Source organism: Sparus aurata, chromosome 4 (assembly GCF_900880675.1).
Source record: "Sparus aurata chromosome 4, fSpaAur1.1, whole genome shotgun sequence".
In the NCBI taxonomy this organism is placed as follows: domain Eukaryota; kingdom Metazoa; phylum Chordata; class Actinopteri; order Spariformes; family Sparidae; genus Sparus; species Sparus aurata.
Window position 1 is genome coordinate 26,069,577 of NC_044190.1, and position 14,169 is coordinate 26,083,745.

The window sequence follows — 14,169 nt, forward strand, 5'->3', positions numbered from 1 at the left end:
TCACATTCTTATAAAAGTGCCTTAAACGCCACTAAATGACTCCTAAAGTACACTGACAGGATGCAGTTGCAGTGTTCACCTGCTGCAGTGCACCAACGATGCCACCACTGCTGCTCCATTTGTGGTGTATGTAAAGACTAAAACTGTGTGGTGAACTACAAAAGCATAGGGCAATGGAAACATAGACGTAAACAGTATTTTTGCTCACGTTCATATCCAACATCTCCAAATTTTTCAGGCTTTCAACCAAACATACAGAAGAATTTTTTGCAGCACATTGCAGTTTGTTTGTATTGTGAATCAATGAGATACAGAAACTTCACTTTACTGCTCCGTATGTGAACAGACTTGGTTTGATGCAGCTCTTTCTGTCTCACTTCTTTAATTGCTCCAGTGAGAGGTCCTCTGTGCTTCATGTCCACCTTGTGGCTGCAGGAGGTACTGCACTCTATCATGAATTCATCCTGTGTTGATGCTTCTTTGCAGGTTTCATTTGAATTCCTCGGTCAGAGCAGCTCTTCAAAACCATTTACATAAATTCAAATTGATTATTCAAAACCTATGTATTTTAAATATATGTTGTCTTTGACATCGGTATGTATACAAACGGAATGTCATTCACTTTTGTTTTAGCTACATATTGTATGTTCTCAGCCATGTTGTTCTAAAACGCAGAAGGTGAATCCTTCTGTCCACTACGACCACCGTCAGCCAAAAGTCTTTTGTTGTTTGTTTTGGAAATAAAGGATTGAATTGGTTTATTAATGACTAATTTATACAGGATCCTTTCTTAAGCCTGGCTCATAATCCACTTATCCATAAATCTACTGACATACTTAATTGTGTGTGCGTGTGTGAAGATGAGATTTGTCAAGAAACTTATTTTAGTAAATGTTTAAAAAAAGAAGTACTTACTAGAATAACCAACTATGTATCTTTATATCTGCATGTGTGTTCCAATGTATATATTAGATATTGCTACCGAATAACATTATTGAGTAAAATTAAGTTACGTACAAGTCAGTGGACGTTACTTCAATAGAGAATATATCACAAAACTCATGACTCATTTTCCACTGGGGGTGACTCATAAATCCCTAAATGCACATAAACCCCTAAATGCACTGAATACGAGCAGCACCACCAACATGTGTTGAGAGCGACACGTCTTTAAAATCTCTTCAGTATTTGAAGTGATTCCTAGTCAGCATTTTCACAGACCGTCAATGTTCTTCAAAACACTGGCAAACATTTACAATAGCTACAATTAATAAATGTACAGTGAGTTAAACTTTAGTTAATAGTTATTTGACTTCATAAACAATTTATTAAGCGATTTCAAAAGGTTTATAAACATCAGTCGCCATTTTTTTCAATGACCATTCGAATGTTTATAGATTAACTCAACAGCGTTTATTTAACCATTTACAAAATATTATAAACATCAGTTGTAAGTGTACAATAAACAATTGCTTAATAAATAGTTTGTAGGGGACATTTGTTTGTCAATAGTGAAATAACTATGAACTAAAAGTTAAACTATGATCTTCCTTTTGCATTAATGGTTATCATAGTGTTACCAAACCATTACACAGAACAACACAACATTCACCCAAACATCTGGTTATCAAAAGAGGACGCCAAGCAACAGACTCAGTTAAGAGTTATCCAAGTTTATTAATATTATTTTTTAAAACTAATATAAATCCCACAGAATATGATCCTGGTGCCTTTAAGTCAATGAATGCATGGATACCTGCTTTAAGTACTGCATTTCAACACTCCATTCAAAATATCTTTTTTTATTTTTCTATTCCTTTTTCAATAGTCATCAGAGTGGAAATACATGGCCTCAGTGCACTGTCATATTCACTACTACTCTCCTACCCTTTTCTCTCGTGTGCAAGTCTATGCGAGTGAGTTAGTCAACAGTATTAGTGTTTTTCTTTCCGCAGCAGCCAAAATGGACGCCGCTGCTCAACTACAGAGAGACAAAGGGGAGGGTGGATAAAATGGTTTTGAAGTGTGAGAACAAACAGTAAATATTTATCCCAAATTGAGCTGTGTATTTCCCTCTGAACACACGCACATTCACACACACACACACACACACACACACACACATACGCACTCACTCACTCACACAGGAAATTAAAAGTCAACGCCACTGCCGGTATCAAATTGACAGAATGATCCCAGGTCGCAGGCTCATGTGAAATGTCTTACACACACGTGTAGACCTGAGATCATCTTACAGAAAAACCCAGTTAACCATCACGGCCCATCTGCAGGGAAACAAAATGGAGACGAGCTTCACAGCAGATCCCGACAATCGTTCAGGTTTAGAAGAGAACAGTCAAAGAGAGGGAGGTGACATTCTTTTTCTCTAAAATACATCGGAAGATGGTGATAACGGTGTTGTTTTAGTTCGAATGAAGGTGCTGGAGGGAGGTGTCATCGTAGCAAAGCATGTGCATATTCTGGGAGTGAGGTGAACATCGGAGTTTATTTCCACTCTAGAAATACTGGGTGTGCACTAATACAGCAGCTGATCTGTTAACATATTTCCCTAGTTAGGAATGTCTTGATTTTACTTAAAAAACATCTTTCACTAACAATCCACATCTTCTAAACATAAACTAATCAATACAATGATTGGTAAAATGAATCCTGCAATGTTGTTTTTTTTTTTTTTTCTGTTTTTTTTTAAAAACGGAGGCTGACATTCTATTCTAGTAAAGCGAGGCATTAGGTTTACAGAAATGCGTCTTTACTAGAGCAGCTATCCTCACCTGCAAGTTGTTAGGCCCTGTTAAAGCCCACGTTATATGTGCAAAGAAATGCATTGCAAGGAAACATGCAGAGAAACGAAACAAAAATGACACTTGAGGAAACAATCAAAAGCTACATAAAAGCTTTATAAATACAATAAAATCTTAAACCCTTAATGGAGAAGTCTAACTGTTGTAGTAATATGTGGTAGCTGGCACTCTAGGCTCGATGCTTTTTTGTCAGATGTTTCTCTTTTTTAATTTTCTCATGGTAGAGCTGCGCAGGTAATTCATGCCATCTTTGGTTGACTGCAGTACTGAAGAGAAAATTAATATGATCTCAAAATAAATTTTTCAACAAAACTGGAGGGGGCGGGGGGTGTTAGAAAAAACAGCATCAACTCTCGGCAGACAACTGCGCCTCAATGTCCACTCTGCAGATGGGGCACTTCTTATTGGTGAGGAGCCACTGATCCACACACAGCTGATGGAAGAGGTGCATACACGGTAGGCGTCTGAAGAGGGGAAACACAGGCAGAGGAGAATATGTTATCAAATCAGCAGGAAACGGTGAAGTCCAGCTTAGAGCTCAAGTCTACCTGCAGCTGTCTTTCTGTTGTTTTTTGTGGCCATGATGGACTGCCTGATTATCCCCGTTATCTGTTTAAAGAACAAGTCTGGTGATATTCTATATTTTTCCCATGAAAAGACTAGAAACCTGTAAAGTAAGTTACTGTTAACAAGATTAATTCTATTCATTATTAAGTTGGTTTTCTATTTTGTATTTAACTTCCTATTATTTACCCGTGTGTTCCTTTTCTTTATTGGTCCTTATTTGCTTCTGTATTATTCATTTTTACTCCACGTTGATAACTGTATCTTACGGAAGGCACTCGTAAGATAAAGGAATATTACACCCTATAAAAATGATTACATTGTTTGTGTGGAGCTTGGTGTAACTCAATAAAAAAAGGGAATTAAAAAGATGTTGACAGAGCCTAATGAAGCTTATTCCTCTGTACCCTAGATCTAAACTACAACTATTAAAGTGATGTACTCCTTGATTATAATGAAGATTTTGTGTGTTAAAGTTTATTTTCATCAGTTCCACGTACACTGTGTCCTGCTGCTGTAAATTCTCACTAGTTGCACCAAATCCTCTGCTGACACTATTCAGCATCAGCAATACAACATTTGTTACAAATTACTACACTCAGCTGATAAAGATAATAACCAGGCCTTCAAAAACATTTTTACGTTTGCCAAGGAGGTTATTATATTTCATATTTCCACTAAACTTGGAAGAAGGATGGACTCGGGACAGAATAGACCTTATTAACTTTTGTGCAGCGCTCAATAAAAGGACAGATCCTGGAGTTTTTCCTAACTTTCCTAATTTCATTTTTTTCTAATGATGTGAGATGGGGCATTTTTGGCTGTTTTCATTAATTTATCAGGGATAATGAATGGATATTAATGAAAAAAATCAGCAATTTGTGGTATGTATGAATGAGTACAAATTTAATTTGGAACCAAATAAATAAATTGATTGAAACTAGGGGGGGCTTCTCATGGGAATTGCACTACATTAAATACAGAATATCACCTTATAAAATATCCTACAAGAGCCTTTAAAACCTGAGCATGCAAAATTTAGCAATTAGGGAAACATCAACACTTAAAGCTAGAGGTGTGACCAACACCTGATTCTATCAGAAATGTCTAAAGGCCATTTGTTGCTGGCAGAATAATGAAGGATTTACTGACAAATCCATGAAACAAATACACGTGTTTTGACCATTACTGTTAAATTTTTAAAAAAAAAGTAAGATGGTGTGCTATAGTTTGAAAATATATACACAAAATCCTTGAAATAATCTCTCCGGGGACTGTAAATAATTTTGCAAAAATTTAAAAAGTGGTAAAAATGAAATGAGACTTTGATCACTTCCTCAAACCAACAGAGGGCAGAAAACCCTCTTTAAAAAAACCTGACTCTGTGCCAAAAAGGCAGTTCCATGAGGCCGGTAATTTTAAGGCACTCTGGGGTTTGTTGTTCATTACTACACCTTTGGGGTTATTTTTTTTAAGAAAAAATTAAAATCTCAGGAGACCCGTCATCTCTGTGTTCACACACAGTCACGCCCCTGAAAGCATAATTGAACACACTCAAAACTGTGAGCAGCAAACACCCAGGAGGGGGGCCTCTTACCTGACGTCCTCCCCCTCCTCCAGTATTGACAGGCAGATGGTGCATTTTTCTTCTGTGTCTTCATCTGCCCCCTCGTCTTCGTCTTGCTTACCATGCAGCTTTCTCTGTTTGTGGGAAACATTCGGAAAGATGACTTTTGATACGCAGCATCGGGTATTGTTTTGCTGCCTCAGCAGACTCATTATATATGTTAACAATCCTATTCAAATTGTCTCAGTTAAACACGTTAAACTGTTCAGCTAAAACACTGTTAACTCTACAAATACATATTACATTTGTATGACAATATAATATTAACTATGCTTTGAACAAACACAAAAACAAATCTTTAGGGGACAGAGAGAATGGTCATTTTGTCCTGAAAACAGAAAAAACAAAACTTTCTATCTCTAGTCTCTATGCTAAACAAGTCACAGTTATCCAAATCAAAGTTATTCTAGAGCCGAATTCCCTGGCCCCCCAAGACTACCACTAACATCTACTGTACAAGTGAGCAGAGACATGTTTCCAAATTGATTTGTTCATTATTTCTCACCGATTCTGGGGTTGCGTGCATATTTTTCCCAATAGATGCCCAAGCTTCAGGGGTTAACTGTTGGTCAATGTCTCTCTCCAACACCTTCTGTATTGGGTGGCAGGGTGTTAGATTGCTTATTTAGATACATTTGGAAACCTCTAAGGAAACTTTTGTCGTCACAGCTGCAATCTCACACACTACAGTACTTTTGCTAAACATCAGATGTCTAAAATGAGCACAAAAGACCACTGCGCACTCTGTCCCAGAATCAACTGTAACAGACATGCTCAACTATATACAGCATCTACAAATTACAATTAACATTATATACATGGCTACACACAAGCACACGCGTACGTGCACACACACACACACACAGTCTCTCACACACACACACACACCAACAGTCTCACACACACACACACTCACACACACACACACACACACACACACACACACACACACACACACACACTCCGTCACGTGTCCTCACCTTTTTGTACTTGTGTGGGTAAGTGCACCTCTCTATGGTTCCCTGAGAGGCTCCTCGGTTCACAGTCCCCAATCTTTCCTCTAAATGCAGCAGGTCCTGAATGGAGGTAGTATAAACAAACCATTAAGATAAAGACAGACACCAACAACCCACCCAGACAGACTGTTTCTTGGAGGTATTGCTGTTGACAACCCCATAAAACTGGAGTTTACATGTGTGATTTTATGTCATTAACACTACAGATGTACAGTACAATTTTTATCTTCTTCCCGATACCTGAACTTTGTGTTTCAGCTGTGCATGTGAAAATATATTATACTATAACTGTTAATATTTTTCCACAGCTGTGTACAACTAGCCCCGTTTGGATGTTATGTTATAGATTAGTGTGCTAACTGGGATTTCTAACTTCGTGACAGTATGAAAAATATTGATAAGTGGTGCTGTTTACTGGTTTTGAACAATGAACCCAAAAAAGAGGGAAGGGTCACGACATCATCAATCTTTCTTTGGTGCCAGTTGTATTGAAGTCTAGGAAGAAACACTATAACATATCTATCATCTATATTTTTGAGAAGATTACAAAATATGGAGGTATATATCATACATCACAATATGGTCTAAAATATATAATAATACAAGTAATAATAATGATAATATTGTTTTAATTATCTTAATATCATTTTAAGGTTTCACTGCCTTCATGTACAGCTTACTAAGTGCTGCTGGTGTCGGATAGATGCATGAACTTGTGTGTATCAGAGGCATTTCTGCTACTGGTAACAACTTTGGAACAACCCTGGTTAATGTGTTGTTATTTAGTTTGGTACATAGGGGTACATAAGTTAATAACATAATTATGTAACTTAACTGTATACTTAAGTATGTAATCAATTATAAGCTAAGGATGAGGTTGGACTGGATGAGTGGGTCACACAAAGGAGTTTCACACAGGAGAACGGGTTTGTTTCCTATGTGGAACTTTTTAACCCAAACCATGATTTCTATTTTTCCACCATTCTTAAATATCCCGTGACTGTAAGAGGACACAGAAATCTATCATCTGTCGAGCGAATCCCCATTGCGATGTTTTGCCTATAATTTGGTAGAGGTACGCGTTTTGGCAACAACAGTAGCTTTTCCTTCATAAATCCCCACCAATTTAGTGGTTGAAGCCTGTGACTCAGTGAGTTTCGACTTGTTTATGAAATAGTCCATGCGCCCCAGAGCTCGGGAATCACACCGCAAACATTATGATTAATTGCCAATCTGCACTGCCAACTGAGTTACAGCAACCTCGAACTTAACAAGATGTTAAACTGAGCAAACTCCATCCAGCGAGGAAGAAAGTGAGATGTGGTTGAATGCTCTGGAATAAGCCGGCAAAAAATACAAATAAACTCATTATTATAGTATCACAACAGTGATCAGTCAAGTGGTGATGAGTCAAGCAATTATAATAAATGAAACAGTAATACAGTTTATTCAGAGATTTCGATTTTTTTTTTTAAACACACACACACACACACACACACACAGACACACACAGACACAGACAAAGAAAACGTCCTCACCTCATAGGTTCTTCCAAAGCCAGTCATTCTAGATGAGATGTACCGAATGTGAGGGTAGGTCACTTCAGATATGCCAGTGTGCTGTGAGAGAAAGAAAACACGGGAGAATACTTTTACAAAAACTTTGATAAGACATTTTCTCAAAATATCTCAAAACATTACCCAACAAACTGAATGAACAAGAAGGAAAAATTAAGAAAAATAATTTGTTGTAGGCGGTTTTTCACAAAATTTATGAAGTTTTTCCTAACTTCACAACTCACAAAATTAAGCAATTTTTTACTTTCTCAACAGGCGACAAAGAAATAGCCTATATTGGTTGCCATTTACTGTACAAGTAAAATTTGACATGTTTACCGTTAAAACATTTGTTCAAACAGCTGCAAAATTTTAGGAGGTAAGACAGACTTTAGACGATGAAGCAGACAGGCATGTCCAACAAGGAACCTTTTTACAAGGAAATACACAACTTAATGTTTTACCTTTAATGCCGAATTTACAAGAATTTGGAATTTCTCTTGGCAAAGTTTTGCATAGTTTGTTAGGTTTCTCCTCACTCCAACACTTACAAACACGCAATTTGTAAGTGAGTCTGGGGATTAGTTCAGTGACTAGTTGAAATGGACAGTGTGCTCACAAACATCTGCTGCTGACATTAACATGTTAAGAGTTATGTTGGGGATCAGGCAGCTAAACTACTAGCTAAAACTCACTATGAAGCTCTGTAAAACCAAGGGTCTGTCTGTAGGTTCATTATTACAAATGATCTGATCCGATACAAAAAATACAGATCATAGCTGCTTTAAGTTTAATTATACTCTGTGTAACTGACATTTTGTCATATACTTGCTGAATTTTTGTTTAAGCCATTACTGCTGGTGACATCTCTAAAATTAAAATTTAACTTGAGTTTTCCAAAGATAATTAAATGGGCCTCTGAATGTGTTCACATGGCAAATATTTCATGATGAAGGTCATAGACGGATACAAATTAAAACTAATGAACTCTGCTGAGACGGTTCATCAAAATTCACTTGCATATTCTTTGGTTCTACGTCTCATCCCCTTAATTCTGAGCGTGCATGCTGTGATGAACAGTCGATGTGCTCAACACATTTGGAAAACAGCAGCCTGAATTTATGTGCACTTGCATCGATGCTACAGAGGAGAACTGATTGTAGAAGACAACTAATGTTTGGAGGTTTGAGGGTGACCGAGTGAAAAAAAAGCAATAGCATCAGGAAACTGTCGACTATATGTGTGCTGGATCCGTCTCAAGGCTTGTGGATTTGTTGAGTGTGCACTTGAAATGCCTGATGAGCTGCTATTAATTGCTAATGTATTATTCATGTGGTTCACCAAACCATCCTTGAAATAACTGATGTTATAAATAAGGGGCCAACACCATTAATCTAAGCCAGACTTAGTATAAAAGTGATTCTTTTTCATTTATGCTAATGTATGCATGTGTGCTGAGGGTTTTCTTTTACCATGAAGGGGATAGGGAAGTGGTGCAGTCTGGGGGGAGGGTGGTAGTGGGGCAGGTGGGAGTGCAGGTGCCCTGGAGGGTACGGTGCCACAGTCACTCCAGCTTCAATGCCGAGCTCCCTGTTGGCGAACACGTAACGAGCAATCAGTCATCATTACATCAAAACTTTTTTCTGGTGGAGCTAAACATAAAACCAAGGAAGGGTTGCGTCGAGTTAAAATGTGAAATATTTGATTAGCTGACATCAAACTGGGGTTAAATTAGGGCTAAAAGCAACCATCTGCCCAGCCTCATTGCCTCTGACACTGACCATGCTGTTCTCTGCTCAGGCTGGCGAGGGTGGGAAGACATAGTTTGTGGCACATGGATGTGGTGTCCATGGCCGTAGTTGGGGTGCATTCTGTGTGGGTGGGGAGGAGGACGCTCATGTGCTCGTCTGCAGGGAAAGAAAAACACAAGTTCATATCTGGAGTTTTGTCTTTCACTTCAAGATGATGGGCGAAACAAAAAATGCGATGGCGGTACTCACGTGGGGTGCTGCATCATCCTGCGCCTCTGGACCTCCATCCTCTGCAGCATCTCGTGTTGATGCAGCCTCTGCACCGAGGCCCCGAGTGCCGGTATATGGTGTGGCAGGGTCTGGTGGTCCGTAGGCAGGTGCTGGGCCAGCGGGGCACTTGAACTAGAGAGGTGGTGAGTAGACAGAGGAGGGGGAGGGGCAGGGGGCACAGCGTGGCCTGAAGGGTGGGATGGCAGTGGCGGATGAAAGGTGACAGTGTGGGGAATGACATAATCGCCTTGAGGAGGGGGCTGAGGCGTAAGCTGGGGGTTCCCGTGGGAATGAGGACAGGCGGAGGAGGGCTGATGGTGCAGTGAGCGTGCTAGAGGGCCATCTGGGAAAGAGAAAAGGGAAAAAAATTGAGGAAAACATCTCTCAAAACTGAAGGGTAATGCTGCAAACACTCTCCTCCTTATTGTTGACAAATCCCATCAGACAATGTGTGAGTGGGTCCGTCGATACTTTCACGACTTTTATAGCCTGTCTGTGGCACTCAGCCCCAAATGCATTTGTTCTGTCTCAAGGCATCTCAAATAGATTCAATTCAAAAAACACTCAAACAAACCTTCAAAGCCCATGGTCACTGCAATCAAGACACATGTCAGCCAGTACAACAATGTGGCTCACTGATGTGTTCTTAATCATTTTTGGATCCCTAGATTCATCTGTTTGTCTATTGTTAAGCGTTTTGTTTATGTCGCGTTTTTTTCTCTACAACCCTGACTCCAGAAATTTTGGGACGCTGCGTAAACCTGTGGAATCTTCCACACAGTCTTTTGTTGCTCCTGTCCCAACATGTTTATGCGTGTATGTGTTATTGTCAAAAGGTTTTAACAAATTATCATGAATTGTTTTATTTATGTTTTACACAGCATCTGCCCTTTTAGATCAGATTTGTAAATTGGAGCTCTATGGAGCAGAGGATTAAGCTCCGCCAGGCTTTAGGTACACAGGAAATATTTCAAAACAGAATCTTTTTTTTTGTTAGTATCTGTGATTTGTTAAGATAAATATAAAGTTTGTCATCAGATTTATCCTTTGAAGGGTAACTCCATCAATTTTACAAAACGTGACGCCTACATTACCCACAATGCAATTGACTCATTGAGTAACATCACTTGAGGATATTTATCAGTTTACATGCAGCTTCCTACAGACACACAAAAGGCTTTATACTACTTTCTTCACATATGCAGTAGTACTCCCCAAGACCTGTAAACACACTTTAATGTATAAAAATTGGTGGAGTTACACTTTATGAAAATTTCAAAACAAAATGCAGTTATTTTTCATTTAAAGCAATAGTACTCTATGCCGGTAGATAGACTTTTGGGCTCATCGTGTAACAGATGAGGCCTTTGTAGCATTTTTTTCTGTTTGATGTAAACGTTCCCTTATAAATGTGACAGGTTTCCGGCAAAGACAAAACGATCTGAGCTCACTACTGTGACTCATCCATTTAATAAATATTCATTAATTTTTTGTTTTTTGTTCTTCTAGGTGCAGACGTCCTTGCTACTTGTCCAAGCAGCAGTATAAAAAGGAGGCAGCAGAAAGGGAGGTGAGCGCAGCAGGCACCAGTGTCAACTCACTCTTTCACTACAACCCCACCAGGGGAGCCTTGTGACAGCGCATCACTCTCTGTACTGAGCTATTCTGAGTCGAGTGAGCAATTAACTACTTCTGCCTGGTACAGTTCCCACAGCACTTGGCACATTAACCATCAGGCTCTGTTTAATTACTATTAGCACTAGGTTTTAGGAGTGCAGCTGTCTGCCAATTTTCAGAGTACTATGGCACTGCAACATTTTTCAAAGGCTGTAGCTGACACTTGAAGTCCAACTGATATTACATTACATTTTGTTTGTTATAGCAGATAGCTGCTCTGTAAATATCTTGTCCTGTGTTCTCCTTTGAGAAACAAAATCATAAATGGAAAAGGGGGAAATCTGTATATGATATATTTCATTTAGTTGGGTTTTGTTTTTTGGACGTTACAGTCAATCAAATCTTGCATAAAGCAGTATCAGCCTTTTATCAGAGGCAGAGCAGACAGCCACATCGTGCCAGACTGCAGCCTGCTACAACACCAGAGCTACAGACTTTAAAAAACCATGAACCTTTCTGCTAAAGGCTCGTACTTGTATAAATTACAAACATGACATATCAGGGATATGATTTTTTCAGTACAGCAATATTTCCACAAAAAAAGGACAACTGAATGTGATGCATTTAAAAAAACGTTGAGAAATTAAACCATTGTTGAATGTCTGCTAAAGGTGGTATACTCACAGGAAGGGTGCATATAATGTCTGCAGGGCTGGGGTTGTGTTTGCGGCTGGGGTTGAGCCACCATAGAGGAGCTGAACGAGTCCACCACAGCTGGCTGGCTAGGCCCAGGGGTGGCCTGGGAAACGTAAGCAGGAGGACGTGACGTGGAGCCCGGGCAGCACGGGTCAAAGGCCGACGTGCTGCCATGGAAACTAGCCCCGTTTCCACTGCTCCGAACACTGCTGTTACTCAGGTCCACAGGCAGAGTTTGCTGTCGAAGGAAGGCGGAGATGTTTTAGACAAAGAAGAGCGACAAACTTCTCCTGTGGAATCCTAAATGAGTCTTCCTTTGAGATCATTATCCCAGAGTTCAAATACACTCACGCACAAGTCATACACAATTCAAGCCGTTTACCATGTCCAATTAATTCTTCGGTTCACTGTAGAATTATCCTCTTTGAGTGAAAGGCACATATAGAGTGAACCTTGCTGTTTAAAGAGCTGGAGAGTTGGACCATGACCTTTACTAACAGAGGGGGAGGAGGGCAGGATGATGCATAGCGAAGCTTTGACAAAGCAATGGGGCACGCTAGCATGGCAAGACTAATCAAAACACTTCAAAACTTCTTCTTCTCACCTCACTCATACAGTCTTCATATTTGAAATGACACCCAGGTCACCTTTAATATGTAAACTACTTGGTGACAGTTTTGTCAAACTGAGCGCAGCATGGGCATACCTGGTCATGGTAGTGGCCTGTGTTGCTGCTACTACTATTGTTGCTGCTGCTGACTCCAGCGCAGGGTGCAGGCAGAGCACTGGGTCGTTCCACAGGGCAGCTAGGCTCCTGAAAGGGTAGGGTGCCAGGGGGCTGTGGTGCTGGGTGATGGACGTGGTGGATGAAGTGGTGAGCGTTGCCGTGGCCGTGGCCATGACTGTGGCCGTGCTGAGAGGCACCTGTCTGCTGAGAGGACGGTGCCTGCAGGCAGCTTGAGTGGGAGTGGCTCAGGGACAGGTGACCAGGAGAGGGCCCTCCACAGGGGGAGTGCTGCTGACAGCAGGATGGGAGTCTGGGCATGGCCGCGCCTGCGTTTTCTCCTCCTGTGCCTGACAAACCTGGTCTGCTGTCATCTGGTGAGTAAGATATTAAGTTAGGAAAAACATAGGGTGAGTCAGCAAAACAATAGAAAAAAAAATAAAAGTGACTGAAAGGAAGTAATCCTGGACCCAAGCTGCCTCAGAGCAAAACAAACAAAATGGTCCACAGTAGCTGGTTTCAACGTGTCATGTCCTGTCTTACCCTCTGTGGCTGTGCGAGTAGAGCCACTCTGCCTCTGTGTGTGCATACTTTCAGGTATTGAGCCTGGGCAGCTAGTGGAAGGGCCTGGGGCATCATTGAGCTCTGAGGTAGAGGCATGATGGGAAGATGATGACGAGGACGACCTGACTGTTTGAGGGTGAATGCTGCCAGAGGTTGTTGGCACAACTGAGAGATCTGGAGGAACAAAAACGACAGGTGACTATTCAGAAAAGGAGGAATAATGACAATTGTAAAGGGTAAATATTGAATTGGAGTAGATGTTGGGGTCTGGCTGTATATTTTGTTTCCCAAATCATCATTAATGAAATTCTTTTCATACTATGGTTAAAATAATTGCTAACAAAGCCTTGAGAATTTTAAATGATAACATGTTACGTGTTGAATGTGCCAGTTGTTACCCGTAGATGAAAAGGCATGATTTTCACAATTCGTGTCATCACCTAAAATCAAAAATAACATTTTGTCTCGAAAAAAGCACGGACTATAGCATGTGTGTACTTGCGGAGGCTTAGCAGCCGAGGAGAAGAGCAGACCTAATTAGCATTCCAGTACGTGCGTCCCATCTGCTTTTCATATTCACAAATTAATTTCCCCTCTTTCTCCTAAGAAATGCAAATACTCTAATACTCACTGGTGCTCTACCATTTTACTATCTGTCGTAGGCGCGGGCCGTGATAAAGAGGCTGACGGTGGATACAAGTCACGTAATAACTGAGGTTACAAAGCAGCAGAAAATAAGTGCAACGTGAAAAGAAATGCAAATAAAAATAAATATGGTCGTGCTTGAGGTTAATGTGGGTTAAATTTAATGGTTTACGCTCAACAACCATCTCTTTATTCTCATCACTGAGTGGGGTAATTGATGCAAGTTAGTATTTAAAGCATTCTAACAGCCCATTTTGTTTTGGTACTTAGAAAACGGAGTCTAAAATGTTTGCTTAGTCTCGAGCAATTAAAATACA

At 40.1% G+C, this 14,169-nt stretch overlaps 1 protein-coding gene across 3 annotated transcripts in view; it reads right to left on the reverse strand.

Annotated features, from left to right (window-relative positions):
• Nucleotides 1-1,653: 1,653 nt before the first annotated feature.
• The window catches only part of rnf111 (ring finger protein 111), a 34,013-nt gene continuing 21,497 nt past the window's right edge, over nucleotides 1,654-14,169 (reverse strand). For 2 of the 3 annotated variants that reach the window (XM_030414772.1, XM_030414773.1), the window contains 11 exons: nucleotides 13,187-13,381; nucleotides 12,626-13,017; nucleotides 11,908-12,157; nucleotides 9,586-9,949; nucleotides 9,367-9,492; nucleotides 9,058-9,175; nucleotides 7,568-7,648; nucleotides 5,994-6,089; nucleotides 5,519-5,605; nucleotides 4,984-5,087; nucleotides 1,654-3,286 (listed from right to left, as the gene is read on the reverse strand). In XM_030414772.1, the coding sequence (XP_030270632.1) occupies nucleotides 3,169-3,286; nucleotides 4,984-5,087; nucleotides 5,519-5,605; nucleotides 5,994-6,089; nucleotides 7,568-7,648; nucleotides 9,058-9,175; nucleotides 9,367-9,492; nucleotides 9,586-9,949; nucleotides 11,908-12,157; nucleotides 12,626-13,017; nucleotides 13,187-13,381 (1,931 nt within the window). In that variant the 3' untranslated portion in view covers nucleotides 1,654-3,168. The remainder of the gene's footprint in view (nucleotides 3,287-4,983; nucleotides 5,088-5,518; nucleotides 5,606-5,993; nucleotides 6,090-7,567; nucleotides 7,649-9,057; nucleotides 9,176-9,366; nucleotides 9,493-9,585; nucleotides 9,950-11,907; nucleotides 12,158-12,625; nucleotides 13,018-13,186; nucleotides 13,382-14,169) is intronic. The other variant, XM_030414774.1, reaches the window with a different exon arrangement.